This window comes from Salminus brasiliensis, chromosome 2 (assembly GCF_030463535.1).
Source record: "Salminus brasiliensis chromosome 2, fSalBra1.hap2, whole genome shotgun sequence".
In the NCBI taxonomy this organism is placed as follows: domain Eukaryota; kingdom Metazoa; phylum Chordata; class Actinopteri; order Characiformes; family Bryconidae; genus Salminus; species Salminus brasiliensis.
Window position 1 is genome coordinate 7837348 of NC_132879.1, and position 15805 is coordinate 7853152.

Consider the following 15805-nt stretch of genomic DNA (forward strand, 5'->3'; position numbering starts at 1 on the left):
CAAGAATAATAATTAGATAAAATAAATAAATTAAAAATAAAAATAATACAAATGAAAAACTAATTTTTAATGTTTTGCAGTTTCCTCTTCCTGTCAGAGCAGTGCTGTGCGTCCGGCTCTGGACACCATTAGTCAGGATTAAAGGGCGCCATATTGAAGACAGTTTAAGTCTCACCACCCGCTCCCACTCTCAGCCACAAAGTCATGTTTTATCTTCATCCAGCCTTTTTAGGGCAAAGAACCCAGGGATGGGCATCTGGAGAACTGGGTGGATTGGGACATTTCACAAAAAGCTGCACTTCATCCTCCAGACAGCCTTTTCTCCTCCATCAACTTATCAGATGTGAACGAGCGAGGCGGCACATCACTGAGATTGAGTTTATATAAAGGTAAGAAAGCGCAGATCACTGGTCGAGGGAATCCAGTATTCCCAGTATATTGTCAGTCTGTTTCTCAGGACTTGAGTTTGACTTTACAGTCGTTTACAGTCTACCAAACAGGGTTTAGTGTTTCTGGTCAGTCTCTGGCCTCACACACCGACATTCAATGCAAGAAAAGTCATATTAATGAGTACTTTTATTAATAGCCATAAAAAAACTGTTGTTTAGTTGTTTATCACACAGAAAAGCTGCATCATCTCAAACAGAAGTTCAGCGTTTGGCCTTTTTTTACGCCGTGAGTACAAATAAACGTTTCAGTAACGAAAGCCAAGCACTAGTGCATCCTTACTGTAGTGTATATGCAGAGCATGTCTGATTATATAGACCTACACAAAGTGCTGCACATTACCAAACCAACCTCAGACTTGCTGTCAGTGTTACCATGCTGTAGTAATAATAATGCAGTACATTTTATATACATTTGTAAAACATTTATAAATATAAATATTAAGACATCATTTATAAACGCCTCCATTCAAAAGTTTGGAATCACTTGGAATCAATTTCAATAATAGAAAAACAGTTTGACAACAGATGTGTAAAATGGTCCTGATATGCAAATCAGATTTGAAATATCAATTTTTTAAAAATGGGATAATTGGTTAAGAAGTTCAGAATTCAGAAACGTGATCTCTGGTATTATACTCATATTTGAATAATAATAATAATAATAACAATAATAATCATCATCATCATCATAATAACAATATCATAACTATTATTAATACTACTACTAAATATAATAATAATAATTATTATTATTATAATTATAATTATTAATAGTAATAATAATAATATAATTAATAACCAGGATAATAATAAAAATAATAACAATAAGGATAATAATGATTGTTATTATAATTGTTATAATAATAATACATATTACTTCATGATGAACTGAGCTGTAGAACAATTTAGAAAAATTCAGAAAGATCTGTACATTAAGAATAAAATGAGTTAAATTAATATCTAGGATAAATTTAGAATATAATTTAATATCCAGTATATTTTTCTACTAAATGTACATCCAGAATATATAGATGCAGTATATTATTTTACATTTCTAAACTTCTTGCTGCTCCCAAAATATTTTAAACACTAAACAGAACTTAAGATTTATTTTCTTTTCATACTATGAATGACATAATTATGACATGTGATTCCAAACCTTTAAATAGTTCAAATATTCAGGTATTGCAGTCGTGAATAATTAAGGTGTAAACAATGTCATTCAGAGTGGTTTGGTGTGAAAAGCCTCTAAAAGCCTCTGAACGATCACTCTGAGAAAGTTACACTTAATGGCTATGAATGTCATGAACACTGTTTACAAAAGTGTTTTTATCTCAGTTTTATTAATATCTAATGACTCACATCCTGGTTTGATTCACCACCACTGTACAGAAATCAGGTTTCTCTATAATGAGCCATAATTCCACACCAACCCTCACTCAAAATGACTGTTCACATCTTAAACACTGAATTATAGATTAAAGATAGACGTTTCTGAACTCCCCTGGCACATTCATAGGCGAATGTACATGCCAAAATATGTGCAGCTCAATGGCTGAGTAGAAGTAAGCGGCAATAATAATAAGGCGTGATCTACTCGTACGACTTTCTAGGTCAACTCATGCATTGTTGAAATGTAAATTTCCTGCTGGAATGTGGTCATTCCAACTCAATAGGCCAAAATAGGTCACATTACACGAGTGAGTAGTTTAAATGTATTTGTACTAAGTAAGTGCTCCAGATGTGAAACTGATCAAACAACATATTAGTATATTGTTTTTGTGCAATATAACTGTTTTTAAAGCAGCAGATAAATCACACAGAACCGAACTGAGCAAAGGCCCACAAAATCATACAGCGCTATGCAAAAGTCTTAGCATCTCAGCAATGAGAGTGTCTACCTGTAAAACTCTATATAACATTAGAATAAATCTAAATAAACAAAAAGTCAGTGGTCAGTGAGAGTGTCTACCTGTAATTAACTCTATATAACATTAGAATCAACCCAAATAAACATAAAGTCAGTGGTCAGTGAGAGTGTCTACCTGTAATTAACTCTATATAACATTAGAATCAACCCAAATAAACATAAAGTCAGTGGTCAGTGAGAGGGTCTACCTGTAATTAACTCTATATAACATTAGAATCAACCCAAATAAACATAAAGTCAGTGGTCAGTGAGAGTGTCTACCTGTAAAACTCTATATAACATTAGAATAAACCCAAATAAACATAAAGTCAGTGGTCAGTGAGAGTGTCTACCTGTAAAACTCACAATGTAGTGTTTATTTGTGTGTATTTTAATGTTAATGTTCTTACCACACAGATATATAGCTTTATATATATGTAGAAGTAAATAGATAAATGTCCTAGGACTTTTGCACAGCACTGTATCTCCTGTCATTATGAATATAGGTGTGCAATTCCAAAGTCTATTCACACAGTATGTAGATTATGTAGATTAAATGAGCTCTCTCTCTTCTGCCTGAACATTCACATCCTCAAAGCCAATTGGTGATGATAAGCTGGTTTTAATGTTTGATGAAGCTGTAGATTAGTTGTCATTGCAGTTATTGCAGAAGATCTTTCCACCGCTGGGGAAGAACCCGGCTCCAACCAGAGAGACGGAGCATCCGCAGCACTTAAAGCATGACTGATGCCACTGACGATCCTCAAAGGAGACATACTTCCCATCACCGAAGCCTGAAAGAGAGAGATGTCATCACCACAATGTGCCTGTATGCTTACCATCACCCCTTCAAATTCTTTCATCGAGATCTGGGTCAGAGCCAGAGGAAAGCCTCCCTCAGAGTGAGAGAAAAAACCTTAAGAGGACCCAAAAGTCTGGTCAGCACATCATTTCATTGACATGCACCCCACACACTACTGACACTACAGTTTTCTCCCCATTACCCCGGAAGTAGACGCCCAGCCAGGGCATGCTAGATGTCTGAGCTTCTCTGTTAAATTGAGCTGAAGTACAGACAAACTCCAGGCTGTGTTTAGCTCTGTGACACCCTTCAGTCCATGTTTGTAGATAACAGTGAGTCATGCACTGTCAGAAACCACATCAAGTCTATTAAAGATTGCTGAATACCTCCACAAGCTTTTCAGCAACATTAGCCTCTTAGCTCTGTGCAAAACTCTAAAATAGTGAATGTCAGACGCTGGACCTGAATTCAGTGTGTTAAGGAACCCTGAACAGCGATGCTCTGTATGGGCCTGGGAGGTAGAGGAGATGCAGGCGTGAGAGTTTAGGTCAGCGTGACTCAGCAGAGCTGAATTATTGAGACGCTGTCTCTGGCCACATGACAGAGGGAAAGAAGGCCTTGGTTCACTTCGCTCACACATAGCCTTCAACTGACCTTCTCAGACTCACAATTGGGCTGTGTTAGCAAATGCAGGACAAAGCACAAAAGGAATTGTCAAAGCCACAGACACACACACACACACACACACACACACACACACACACACATATTCATTTACTTAACTACTAGATGCATGGATAAACACTGAGTATCAGAGTTTTTCCTATATAGCAATACAATTACATATGTCCAATATATATTATAAATACACTGACCAGCCACAGCATTAGCACCACCTCCTTGTTTCTAGACTCACTGCCTATTTATTTAGCCTTACTTACCACGTAGGGGCACTTCTATAACTCCAGGCTGTATCCATCTGTTTCTCTGCATACTCTGTTAGCCTTCTTTCGCACTGTTCGTCAATGGTCAGGACCCCACAGGACTGGCCACCACAGAGCCGGTATTATTTGGGTGGAGCATCATTCTCAGCACTGCAGTGACACTGACTGACCTGGTGGTGGTGTGTTTGTAGTGTGCTGGTATGAGTGGATCAGACAGCAGTGCTGCTGGAGTGTTTAAACACCTCAGCGTATGCAGCCAGCAGCGTCCTGTGGGCAGCGTCCTGTGGGCAGCATCCTGCGACCAGCGTCCTGCGACCACTGATGAAGGACTAGAGGATGACCAACACAAACTGTGCAGACAGTCGTCTGTCTTACATCTACAAGGTGGACCAACTAGGTAGGAGCATCTAATGGAGTGGACAGTGAGTGGACACAGTGTTTTAACACAGTGTTTAAGCACTCGTACCAGCGTAACACACCAATCCCACCACCATCTCAGTGTCACTGCAGTGCTGAGAATGACCCACCACTCAAATACTACCTGCTATGTGGTGGTTAGACCTGTGGGGTCCTGACCTTTGAAGAATAGGGTGAAAGGAGGGTAACAGGGTATACAGAGAAACAGATGGATACAGTCTGGAATTATAGAACTACACAGTGCTCCTATATGGTCAGTGGAGCTTTATTATATAATATTTATATGTAAGATAAAATCTATATTTATATATATATATAAAATCACACACACACACACACACTGACCTGTGATGGCCTTGTTGCAGGCGGAGCATTTCTGAGCGTACAGGCTGCTGAAGCACTTCACACAGTAGGGATTTTCTCCCTGGGAGGTGAAGGGCTGTCCGGCCAGCTGCATCTTGCACCCAGTACACAGGAAACACTCTCTGTGCCATGGTTCGTCCCTGTACGTCACACCCCCCTGCACCAGCACCTGCACACACACAAACACACACTCTCAGCTATAACAAACATCCTTGCTCTTGCCTTTGTCTGTATTCTTTGTCCATATTCTCCACCAGCTGTGTCTACTCTTTAGCCCCACCCTCTTGTCATGACCTAAGTAACAGTAGTACTGCTAAAACTGGAACATCTTCAAAATGATGTGCTTAGGTGCCTAAATTCAGCCATGTTACTCCACTGCTGTGTTCTCTTCACTGGCTTCCTGGAGCTGCTGCCCGCATCAGACAAAAAACCCTGACGCTGGAGTAAATTATTAGTCTATTTAAACTGCAATGAGTAAATTATTATTAGTTATCAGTTAGTTATTAATTAGTTATTAGTCTATTTAAACCGCAATGAGTAAACATTGAAGTCGCTCTGGATAAGAGCGTCTGCTAAATGCCTTAAATGTAAATGTAAAATTCTCCTTTACTGCAGTGACAGTCTCTACTCTTCTAAGAAAGCTTTACACTGAATGTTGTAACATTGCAGAGAGGAGGATTTGATTGCATTCAGCTTCACAAGAGCATCAGTGAAGTCAGGTACTGATGGTGGATGATCAGCTCTGCCACTCCAACTCATTCTAAAGGTACTGGATGGAGCTCCAATCAATTCGATTGGTCCAGAGAACACAGTTCCACGACTCCACAGCCTAATGATGCAGAGCTGTCTACCCCTCTAGGCCACTCAGGCTCATATGCAGCTTGTCCAGAGTGTCCCGTTCTATTGGTCAGGGCTTTTCTATGCAGATTATACAAATGGTGCGTACAGTTGAACACCTGGGTGCACCTTAAAGTACCTGAATTCACTCCTTATTTTTGTCGTACGGTGTATATTCATAATTTCAGGCCATATCAGTTGGTCTGTTCCACATAAGATGTTCATACAATATAAAGGCCAGCTGATGCTTTCAAATGCAGCACACAAATACTATAAAAACCAGGGAAACATGACATTTTTGACTGAAGGTTTTCATACGGCAGCAGCGAGAGTTGGCCAATGATACTTTGCACACTAGTACACTGGCACGCCGTAACAGAGCTGCCGGCTTACTGCCTGTCTGCAAAATATTACCATAGAATACGTGAGCGGTTCTTTTTTGGATCTGAACAGCTAAACACAGAAAGATCACCTTCAGCGGAGACAATAACATTTGGATAGATGGTGGACAGCGGGGTCATTAATAATAATAAACTTCACTAGTGCGGCAGTTTTCGGTTTCCTTCCAAACACTCAAAGTGTTCTCCCATAAAACAAAGATGTTCAAAACGTGATTTGTACAATATTTTTTAAACAATAATATGACTTAAAAAAACTTAAGGTAGAACAATTCTAACCAAAAATGGGGAAATCCTGAGAAGGCCACTGAGGAAAATGCAATAAAAGTGATAAACACACACTGTCAGTGTGTATCTGCCTGCGTAGACTCAGGACAATAAGTGGAGCGTGGAGTGTGTTGCGTGATTTCCAACCAAAGTGTGTCAATATTTGCAGTTTTCTGCTAACTGAGACGAAGAGACTTGCTCTAATTACAACCTGAGCCCTTTTCCTCCACACCACTGTTGACAAAAGTATCCAGACAGCCACTCTAATGAGTTGATGGAGCTATGTTAAAATGCTCCATTGCTGACAAAGGTGTATGGTTGCTTAGCTTCCATAATCTCCATTGAAAAGCATGGGCCTCTGGATACTCTGGGGCTGACTAAGGTCGCGTTGAGCTGTTGAGCAGTAGAACTGTGTTCTCTGGAGTGAAGGAGCTCTAGCCAATACTTTTACAGTGTCACTGCTGTGCTGACGAACAGACCACCACCACCCCGATAACTGGACAACAGCAGTGATGCGGTCAAATACTAACCAATGATGAATGAGGTTGGAAATCTGGAACTGTGCACCTAACTACTGACCTATAAAGTAGGTGTTTCTTATAATGTGGCCAGTACAAGATATATGTCCTAATGTTTGTGGACACCCCTTCTCATGAATAAATTCAGCCACTATAAATTATATGCATATGCACACACACAGCTTGTCTAGGATGGATGAGTTGTTCAACAGCCTGACCTCACTAACACTCTTGTGGTTGAATGCAATCAAAGCCTCACAGCAATGCTCCAAAATATAGAAGAAAGCCTTCTTCTCTGGACAGCAGAGACAGTTACTCCAACAAAAGCAGGATAAACTCTTTTTTTAATACCTTTGATTCGGGAAGAGACAAGGAATGAGCAGGTGTCCCTATACTTTTGTCCTTATACTGCAGGTGTTTCTAATAAAGTGGCTAGTGAGTGGAAATACAACATAAGTGTTTGTAGTAAAATGACTAGAGTGGAAGTGTGTGAGACCTGTTTGCAGTGTGTGCAGCGTGGAGCGAAGCGTCCCTCGTAGCACGGCACACAGTAGTAGTCGTCTTTATCGGGGATGAAAGCCTGCGAGCCCAGTGGCTGCTCACACACCCGGCACACAAAACACTCCTCATGCCAGGTACAGCCACCATACTCTAACTTCCTCGACCCTGAGACCGTGACAGAGAGAGAGAGAGAGAGAGAGAGAGAGAGAGAGAGAGGGAGAGACAGAGGGCGTAAAGATCAATATCATCACGTATGTTCTGAAGACGCTGAGATTTGAGTAAAGAAACACAGAAAGAGAAAGACTGAATTATAGTACAGAAGAATAAAAACAAACGATGAGGTGTTTGTGTTCTACCTGTGAGTGTGAAAGTGCTGCCTTTTCACAACAACTCAACCTGTTCATGCAGTACAGATTAGCCTGCCAAGCAAACCTGCCAAACAAACCTCTCTGAGGACCACACACTATGAATTGTTCAGTAACTACCATGAAATATCCTGTAACTACTGTGAATGATTCAGTATCTACTATGAATCATTCAGTAACTACTGTGAATTAATCAATATCCACTAGGAATTATTCAGTAACTATTATGAATGATTCAGTATCCACTACCAATTATTCAGTAACTACTGTAAATGATTCAACATCCACTATGAATTATTCAGTAACTATTATGAATGATTCAGTATCCACTACCAATTATTCAGTAACTACTGTAAATGATTCAATATCCACTATGAATTATTCAGTAACTATTATGAATGATTCACTAACTACTACAATATATTCAGTATCCACTATGAATCATTCAGTATCCACAACAAGTTATTTAGTAAATACTGTAAATGATTCAGTATCCACAACAAGTTATTCAATAACTACTGTAAATGATTCAATATCCACTATGAATTATTCAGTAACTATTATGAATGATTCAGTATCCACTACCAATTATTCAGTAACTACTGTAAATGATTCAATATCCACTATGAATTATTCAGTAACTATTATGAATGATTCACTAACTACTACAATATATTCAGTATCCACTATGAATCATTCAGTATCCACAACAAGTTATTCAATAACTACTGTAAATGATTCAATATCCACTATGAATTATTCAGTAACTATTATGAATGATTCACTAACTACTACGATATATTCAGTATCCACTATGAATCATTCAGTATCCACAACAAATTATTCAGTACCTACTGTAAATTGTTCGATATCCACTATGAATTGTTCACTATCCGCTACCAATTATTCAGTAACTACTGTGAATTATTTAGTACCCACTAGGAATTGTTCAATATCCACTATGAATCATTTAGTATCCACTACAAATTATTCAGTAACTGCTGTGATTTTTTCAAATTATTCTGTAACTACTATGAATGATTCAGGAATATGAAAGTGCAGTCCTTTTAACAACCCAGTTCATACAGTACTGATTAATCTGCCTAACAAACCTCTGACTTAGGAATTATCCAATCACACATAGCCAGATCTATGAATTTGGACAATGTCAGCCCTACACTCCCATGCCGAAACAGTGCCTCCACCATGTGTGACAGATGAGGTGGTATGTTTTGGGTTAATAACTATTTCCTACCTTCTTCATACCAAAGTCAGTCTTGGACTGTAGGGGTTTAGGAATATTGCTATGGTACCTGTGGTTATGTTTGTCCCCCACCCCTCCTTTTTCTCATCTCAGACACTGTTCTTACACAGGCCACACCTGACCATGAAACAGCTTATCTGTCAACTGACCAATTACTTTACAATGGCTGTAATTCCTAAACTATTCCTGCAGCACTTTTACAAACCTACTTTAGTTAAAGCTGACAGTCTGAACTTCAATCACATCTTAAGCTGTGTCACTGTCTAAAAACTCATGCACCTGACTGTACAAGCAGTCTGTTGGCTCTTCTGTGGTGATCAACCTTAGATTAGTTGTGTCTCGCACCTTGAAAAGCCGGCCCACACAAATATGAGCCTTCCACACTGACAGTCTGACCTGAAACACAGATACTGACAGCTTTTCTCACCAGATAGTTTCACTTCACTCACACACACACAAACACACACACACACACACACACACACACACACACACTCATGGTAGACAGGAAATGCAATAACTGGTGTCTGTGACTCTCAGGTATGTGCCTGTCACTTGACTCAGGTAGAAGAAACAGCACACACTGATCAAACTTAGTATCCACTATGAATGACTCATTTTCCACTATAAATTGATCAGTATCTACTATAAACTATTCATTTTCCACTATGAATTATTCTGTAACTTCTGTGAATTATTCAGTAAATAATTTAATCAATAACTACTATGAATTATTCAGTATCCACTATTAATTATCCAGTAACTACTATGAATGATTCAGTATCCACTATGAATTATTCAGTAACTACAATGAAGGATTCAGTATCCATTATGAATTATTCAGTAACTACAATGAAGGATTCAGTATTCACAATAAATTGTTTTTTTTTAACTTCTGTGAATTATTCGGTATGCACTATGAATCATTTAGTATCCACCATGAATTATTCAGTAACTTCCATGAAGGATTCAGTATCTACTATGAATTATTCAGTATCTACTATGAATGATGTAGTGTCTACCGTGAATAATTTAGTAACTAATTTGAATAATTCCATATCTATCTATCTATCTATCTATCTATCTATATATCTATCTATCTATATATCTGTCTGTCTGTCTATATATCTGTCTGTCTGTCTGTCTGTCTGTCTATCTATCTATCTATCTGTCTGTCTGTCTGTCTGTCTGTCTATCTATCTATCTATCTATCTATATATAGAAAGAAAGACAGAAGAAAAGAACGTACAGCTCCAGTCAGACAACCACTTCACTAAGGAAATCCAACCTGTTTAGGATGTGTAATGACCTGGGTGTGTGACAGTAACGCGACACTAGCTATTACTCTACCATCTATGCTATCATTCCAATATTTCTGACACAACACCTACTTCTTATCATATTGCATCAGCTCAGTGTAGCACTATTACCAGAAAAATATACAGAGTAACCTTTCACACATCTACAGAGCTACTGAGGAATGCCTTTGTGGGCAGAGCATGAGTAGGTTAATGTTACTACACCTGTTACCCCACCTCCTTGTGCTGCTGTTGTGGCTTCATGTTGGCTAAATGCTATAGTGACGTTATGCGGCCAATTACTATTAATATACTAGTAATATTACAAATAACTAACTTCCAGAACGAATAACTTCCAGAACAAAAACAACAAGTGCAGGTAAATATCACTTCCACCTGTTCAGTAAAATACCCCTCATACCTGAGTCTTTAGTGTTGAGCCTTTAGTTTTGGGTGTAAGCGTTGTGTTGAGTCTTTAGTGTTCAGTGTAGTTTAAACAGTGTGTAAGTGTTGAGTCTTGAGTGTTGTGTCTTTAGTGTTAAGTGTAGTGTTAAATCTTTAGTATTGTGTTAAGTTTGGAGTGTTGTGTCTTTTGTGTTGAGTGTAAGTGTTAAGTGTAGTGTTAAATCTTTAGTATTGTGTTAAGTTTAGAGTGTTGAGCCTTTAGTGTTGAGTATAAGTGTTAAGTGTAGTGTTAAGTCTGTAGTATTGTGTTAAGTTTAGAGTGTTGAGTCTTTAGTGTTGAGTATAAGTGTTAAGTGTAGTGTTAAGTCAGTAGTATTGTATTACGTTTAGAGTGTTGTGTCTTTTGTGTTGGGTGTAAGTGTTAAGTGTAGTGTTAAATCTTTAGTATTGTGTTAAGTTTAGAGTGTTGAGTCTTTAGTGTTGAGTGTAACATTAAGTGTACAGTGTTGAGGATTGTGAGGAAGGGGACTGGTCACCACTGTACTGGTGAAGGGTGGGTACACAGTTGTTACCTGGCAAGACAGTCTTGTTGCAGGCCACGCATTTGGAGGAGAACTCGCTGCAGTAGCAGTCGTTACACAGCAGAGCGTCATCCTGGCAGGTGAAGGGCTCGTCAGCAAGCGACTGTTCACAGCGGGAGCACCGAAAACACTCCTCATGGTAGTGCCGGTCATCATAGTACAGCTCCTACAGAGACACACACACAGAGACAACAATAATAGCACAGGTCCTACAAGGACACTTTGTCATACACTACATGTCCAAAAGTATCCAGACACCCCTGCTAATGAGAGGAATCAGCTGCTTTGAGGGGCTGCATTGCTAACACAGTGGGCTAGAAGGGTATAAAGCCACCTAGCATTGGGCTGTGGAGCAGTGGAGTGATGAGCTGGAGTGTCTGGAGAGCTGATCATCCAAAACCAGTAGCTGACCTCACTGATGTTTTCATTAAGGCTGAATGCAAGCAAATCCCCCTTAGAACAATGTTCCAACATCTAGTGTAAACCCTCTGCAGGACAGTAGAGGCTGCCTATGATAACGAGGCAAATTCCTTTCAGTGTGCAGACCTTCCTCTTCAGAGATTCGTCAGTTGGGTGTTCTGTACACAACACATCACACATGACCTTTCCGTGTTTGCGTAAAACCCTCCGCCGTCTTTCAGCCGAGCAGCGCTACACCACAAACACCACCTCTACTGTGTACTCCAGGCCAGGGTGGGTGATTAGGAGGAGGCTTTACTTGTCTCGCAGAAGGAGCCCATACTTTTTTTTGACTGTGTAGAGAACGCTGCCTCCGATAGCAAGGCCTAATCTCCCCCCTCTGCTTACATTCCTCCCAGAAACCAATGATGAAACGGGTTCAGGACTCCCTGTCCCGCGCCGGGTGAGAGAAAGCAGCCCCTCGTTACGGGGGGCCAGCGCAACACTAGGCCGTGAAAACACAGATAGAGACTCTATGTGACGGACTACGCCATTAGGGTCACGGAAAACATGAACCAGAGAGAGAGAGAGTGGGAGAGGGAGAGGGAGGGAACAAGAGTGACAGATCAAGATGGGAAGAAAAGCAAGGGAATCTGAGGGATGAGGAGACACAGGTCAGTTCTGCTCAGTTTTATTTACACTAGTCATCAAAAAAGAATTGCTCATGCACAGGCTCATGTTACCTCTACATTTAACCCATCACTGGCAGTGAACATACAGTGGCTAGTGACTATGGGCAGTGACAACACACAACTGGGGCGATGGGCAGCCACTTCAGTGCCCGAGGAGCAATTTAGGGTTGGGTGCCTTATTAAAGACACCTTTCAAATGGACACCCATACGAGAAGGCAGGTATTAGAAACATATGCTTATGTTGCCAAGAGTCAAAAGTTTAAGAACACCCCTCAGATCCAGAGAATTACCTGAAATGGTGCAGAGGTAGGACAACAGATGCGGACGTGGGGCCTGTTTGGTTAACCGAATCGGAAACCAGAAAGTATAGTCCATGTTGACCCGACATGTGGGTGCCCTCCAGGGTCAGTGATGGGACCAGGAGTGGTTAAAGATGAACCCCATCTGGGTTGCACTCTGCATACAGGGCCTAGACTGGACCCATGTGAGATTAAGGTGGGCTGTAATGATGGGGCCCATTCGGGAAGCCCAGCTGGGTCAGAAGTAGTATGTAAATCATGAATTTTTAATGAATTGCAGTTACAAAAATGAGGAGGTGCGCGACCATGAGCCGCGACAGACCTGCATGAGGCACAAGCACCACTTTTAAGGACTTTTAATGAAGCTTCATTGACTATTACTTTAGACCTAATGCTGAATTCTCAAGACTTGTACAAAGTGCAGGGGACGAAGCTTGGGGAGGGTGGGGGTGGCACTAGGTCCTGCCGGTTGGAACCAGATTTGTGAATATTCATTTGTAATGGATTACTTTTCCAATAACTACTCTGATACAAGACATGGTGCTTCCTAGCTAACAACCCCAACCAGTAAACAGACCACCCCAAAATAAAATTCTGGCTACGCCCATTGGATATATAGAGAGGGACAAAGGCAGAGAGAGAGCGAGAGAGAGCGAGAGAGAGAAGCGGGCCAATATAAACAGTGTGCTTTATTTACTGAGTCCCTGCTGCTCCATAACTCAGCACTGTGTGTTAGTGTGGCGTCGGCTGTTGTCCCCCAACAACACACTACGCACACACACCACCCCGTCACTGCAGCGTTTGGGGTCACTGATCCACACTCTATCTCCTGGGGTCACTCGCAACGATAGAGACCCCGCCAACACACAGCACAGCCAAGCTCCACAAAGTCAGCCCCCAGAGAGGAAAACAAGCGTGTGTTAGCAGAGTTACACACACACACACACACACACACACACACATACACACGCACAGCCTAATGCATATTCCTGTCTTCGTTGGGTGTTTCTAAGTCCATATGACTGTAGATAAATGCTGCTATGCTCCACCAAACCTAACTCAAACCATACAACGATAGTTTGGGGAGGTTGAAGAAACAAACTTGAAGAGCGGCATGCATACACACACACACACACACACACACACACACACTCACATCTGCATGTGCTGTTATATAACTTTTATATATAGTTAGTAGTTAAGCACATCATGAAAAATGACACCATGCTCTAATCCTCCAAAGACAAATAAGCACACCAGCACACACACACACACCAGCACACACACACACATACACACACACACACACACACACACACACACAAAGTATCTGCATTTTATTACTATTGTTTAGTTTTATATATTTTTTCTTTTATCTTTATTTATTTTACTCTCTCTTTACTGTAGTTAGTGAACAATACTTTTAATCTGTATTAATCTGATGTAGACTGACCAAACATACTGACAAGTGATATCATCTTAAATCTAGTCTATGTATCTCAAATTTGATACTGATGAGAATTATGTTATATTTTATTTCATATTAAAATATCTATGTTTTACAAACCAATTGTATAAAGTGAACTGATCTTATTTTACTGGAAGATTAATTATTATCCTTGGTTCAGGAATAAATGCTTAAAATGACTTTGTAATGTCACATTTGATATATACAATTAATTTAATATAATTTAACAACATAGCACTTAGCACAATAAAGCACAATAAAATTAAAAAGCACCTTTTTACATAATTTTAATAATTTCATAATAAAAATAGTAATAATTATACATTGTATGTTACTTTTAGTTACTATGTATTTATTTATTTGACAGTATTATTTTTTTACTGTTTAAACATTTTAATACATTATATGTTTATTGTATTTTTCTTAATCAGTTGTACTGTATAGTTGTACTTTACTGTGTGTTGTTTTTCCTGCTGTATTATATTTGTACTCAATTTTTATACATTTATACCATAAAATTATTGTAACCTATATTTTTACATACATCACTTTTTTCTTTTATTTTTGAATTATTATTATTGTATTTTAAAATACATTACAGTAAATGTTAAAGTATTTTACAGTGTTATTTTATTCTGTAGATTTTGCAATACATTTTACTGTATTAAACATTTACCATATATTTTAAAAACTGTATTATTATGTGTATTCATTTATTTTGTTTGGTTTTCTTTTGGTAGTAAGTGTATTAAGTTATTCTATTGTATTTTCTTTTACTATGTCATTTTTTTATATGTTTTACTGTATTACTCAGTTAGTAGGTTTTTTAATTTCACAGTATTTTATAGTATTAAAAGTTTATAAATTTGACTGCATTATGTTTACTGTACATTTTTAAATCAATCCACTGTTTTATTATCTTATAATTACTGTGTATTTTTATACGTTTTACTGTATTATTATTTTAGTCTGTATTTTTAAACATTACATGACATTATTATTATTTTCTTGTTTATTGAAATATATTTTGCTGTTTTACTTTTTAGTGTAAAGTTTTTAATATTTCACAGTGATATTTTTTACTGGGTGCTTTAGAACAAATTTTACTGTATAATTTTTTTTACTGTGTTTTTTATTTTTATTTGACATTTCTTTTTTACTGTGTCATTTCCACACTAACCCGTGAGTTGTGTCCGATGAGCTCCTTGCAGCCCTGGCAGATGTTGGCGTAGAGGCGATCATAACAGGGGACACAGTGAGGCACGTCATCCACCTGGATGTACTTCCTCCCGTACAGAGACTCCTTACAGTTCTCACAGTTAAACTGCTCGCTCATCCTGACCCTGCAGAACAGAACAAACACACATCTCTGTTTATGGTGCACCAGAAGTGTGAAAATGCAGCGTCAATCTTCAGTGCTGTTTCAAATGCAACACTCCTCCCAGCTCCCAGCTATGGTCTGTATTTCACTTGAAGCAGCCTCTTGTGGATTTTGAGGTGTGTTTATGACCATTATCCTGCTGTAGAAGGCCTCCTATTTTTAATCTTCCGCTTGTTATAGATGGTTTGATGCCTACTTTTAGGATTTTCTGTTATTTCAGGTGCTGAAACCATTTCCCTCTACAAGT

At 39.0% G+C, this 15805-nt stretch overlaps 1 protein-coding gene across 1 annotated transcript in view; it reads right to left on the reverse strand.

Moving 5' to 3' along the window:
• Positions 1 to 558: 558 nt before the first annotated feature.
• fhl3b (four and a half LIM domains 3b) overlaps positions 559 to 15805 on the reverse strand; it is a 35203-nt gene continuing 19956 nt past the window's right edge. The window contains exons 2-6 of the mRNA XM_072674277.1: positions 15358 to 15520; positions 11310 to 11484; positions 7401 to 7570; positions 4867 to 5053; positions 559 to 3152 (exon numbers count right to left, since the gene is read on the reverse strand). Of these exons, the coding sequence (XP_072530378.1) occupies positions 3004 to 3152; positions 4867 to 5053; positions 7401 to 7570; positions 11310 to 11484; positions 15358 to 15513 (837 nt within the window). The 5' untranslated portion in view covers positions 15514 to 15520 and the 3' untranslated portion in view covers positions 559 to 3003. The remainder of the gene's footprint in view (positions 3153 to 4866; positions 5054 to 7400; positions 7571 to 11309; positions 11485 to 15357; positions 15521 to 15805) is intronic.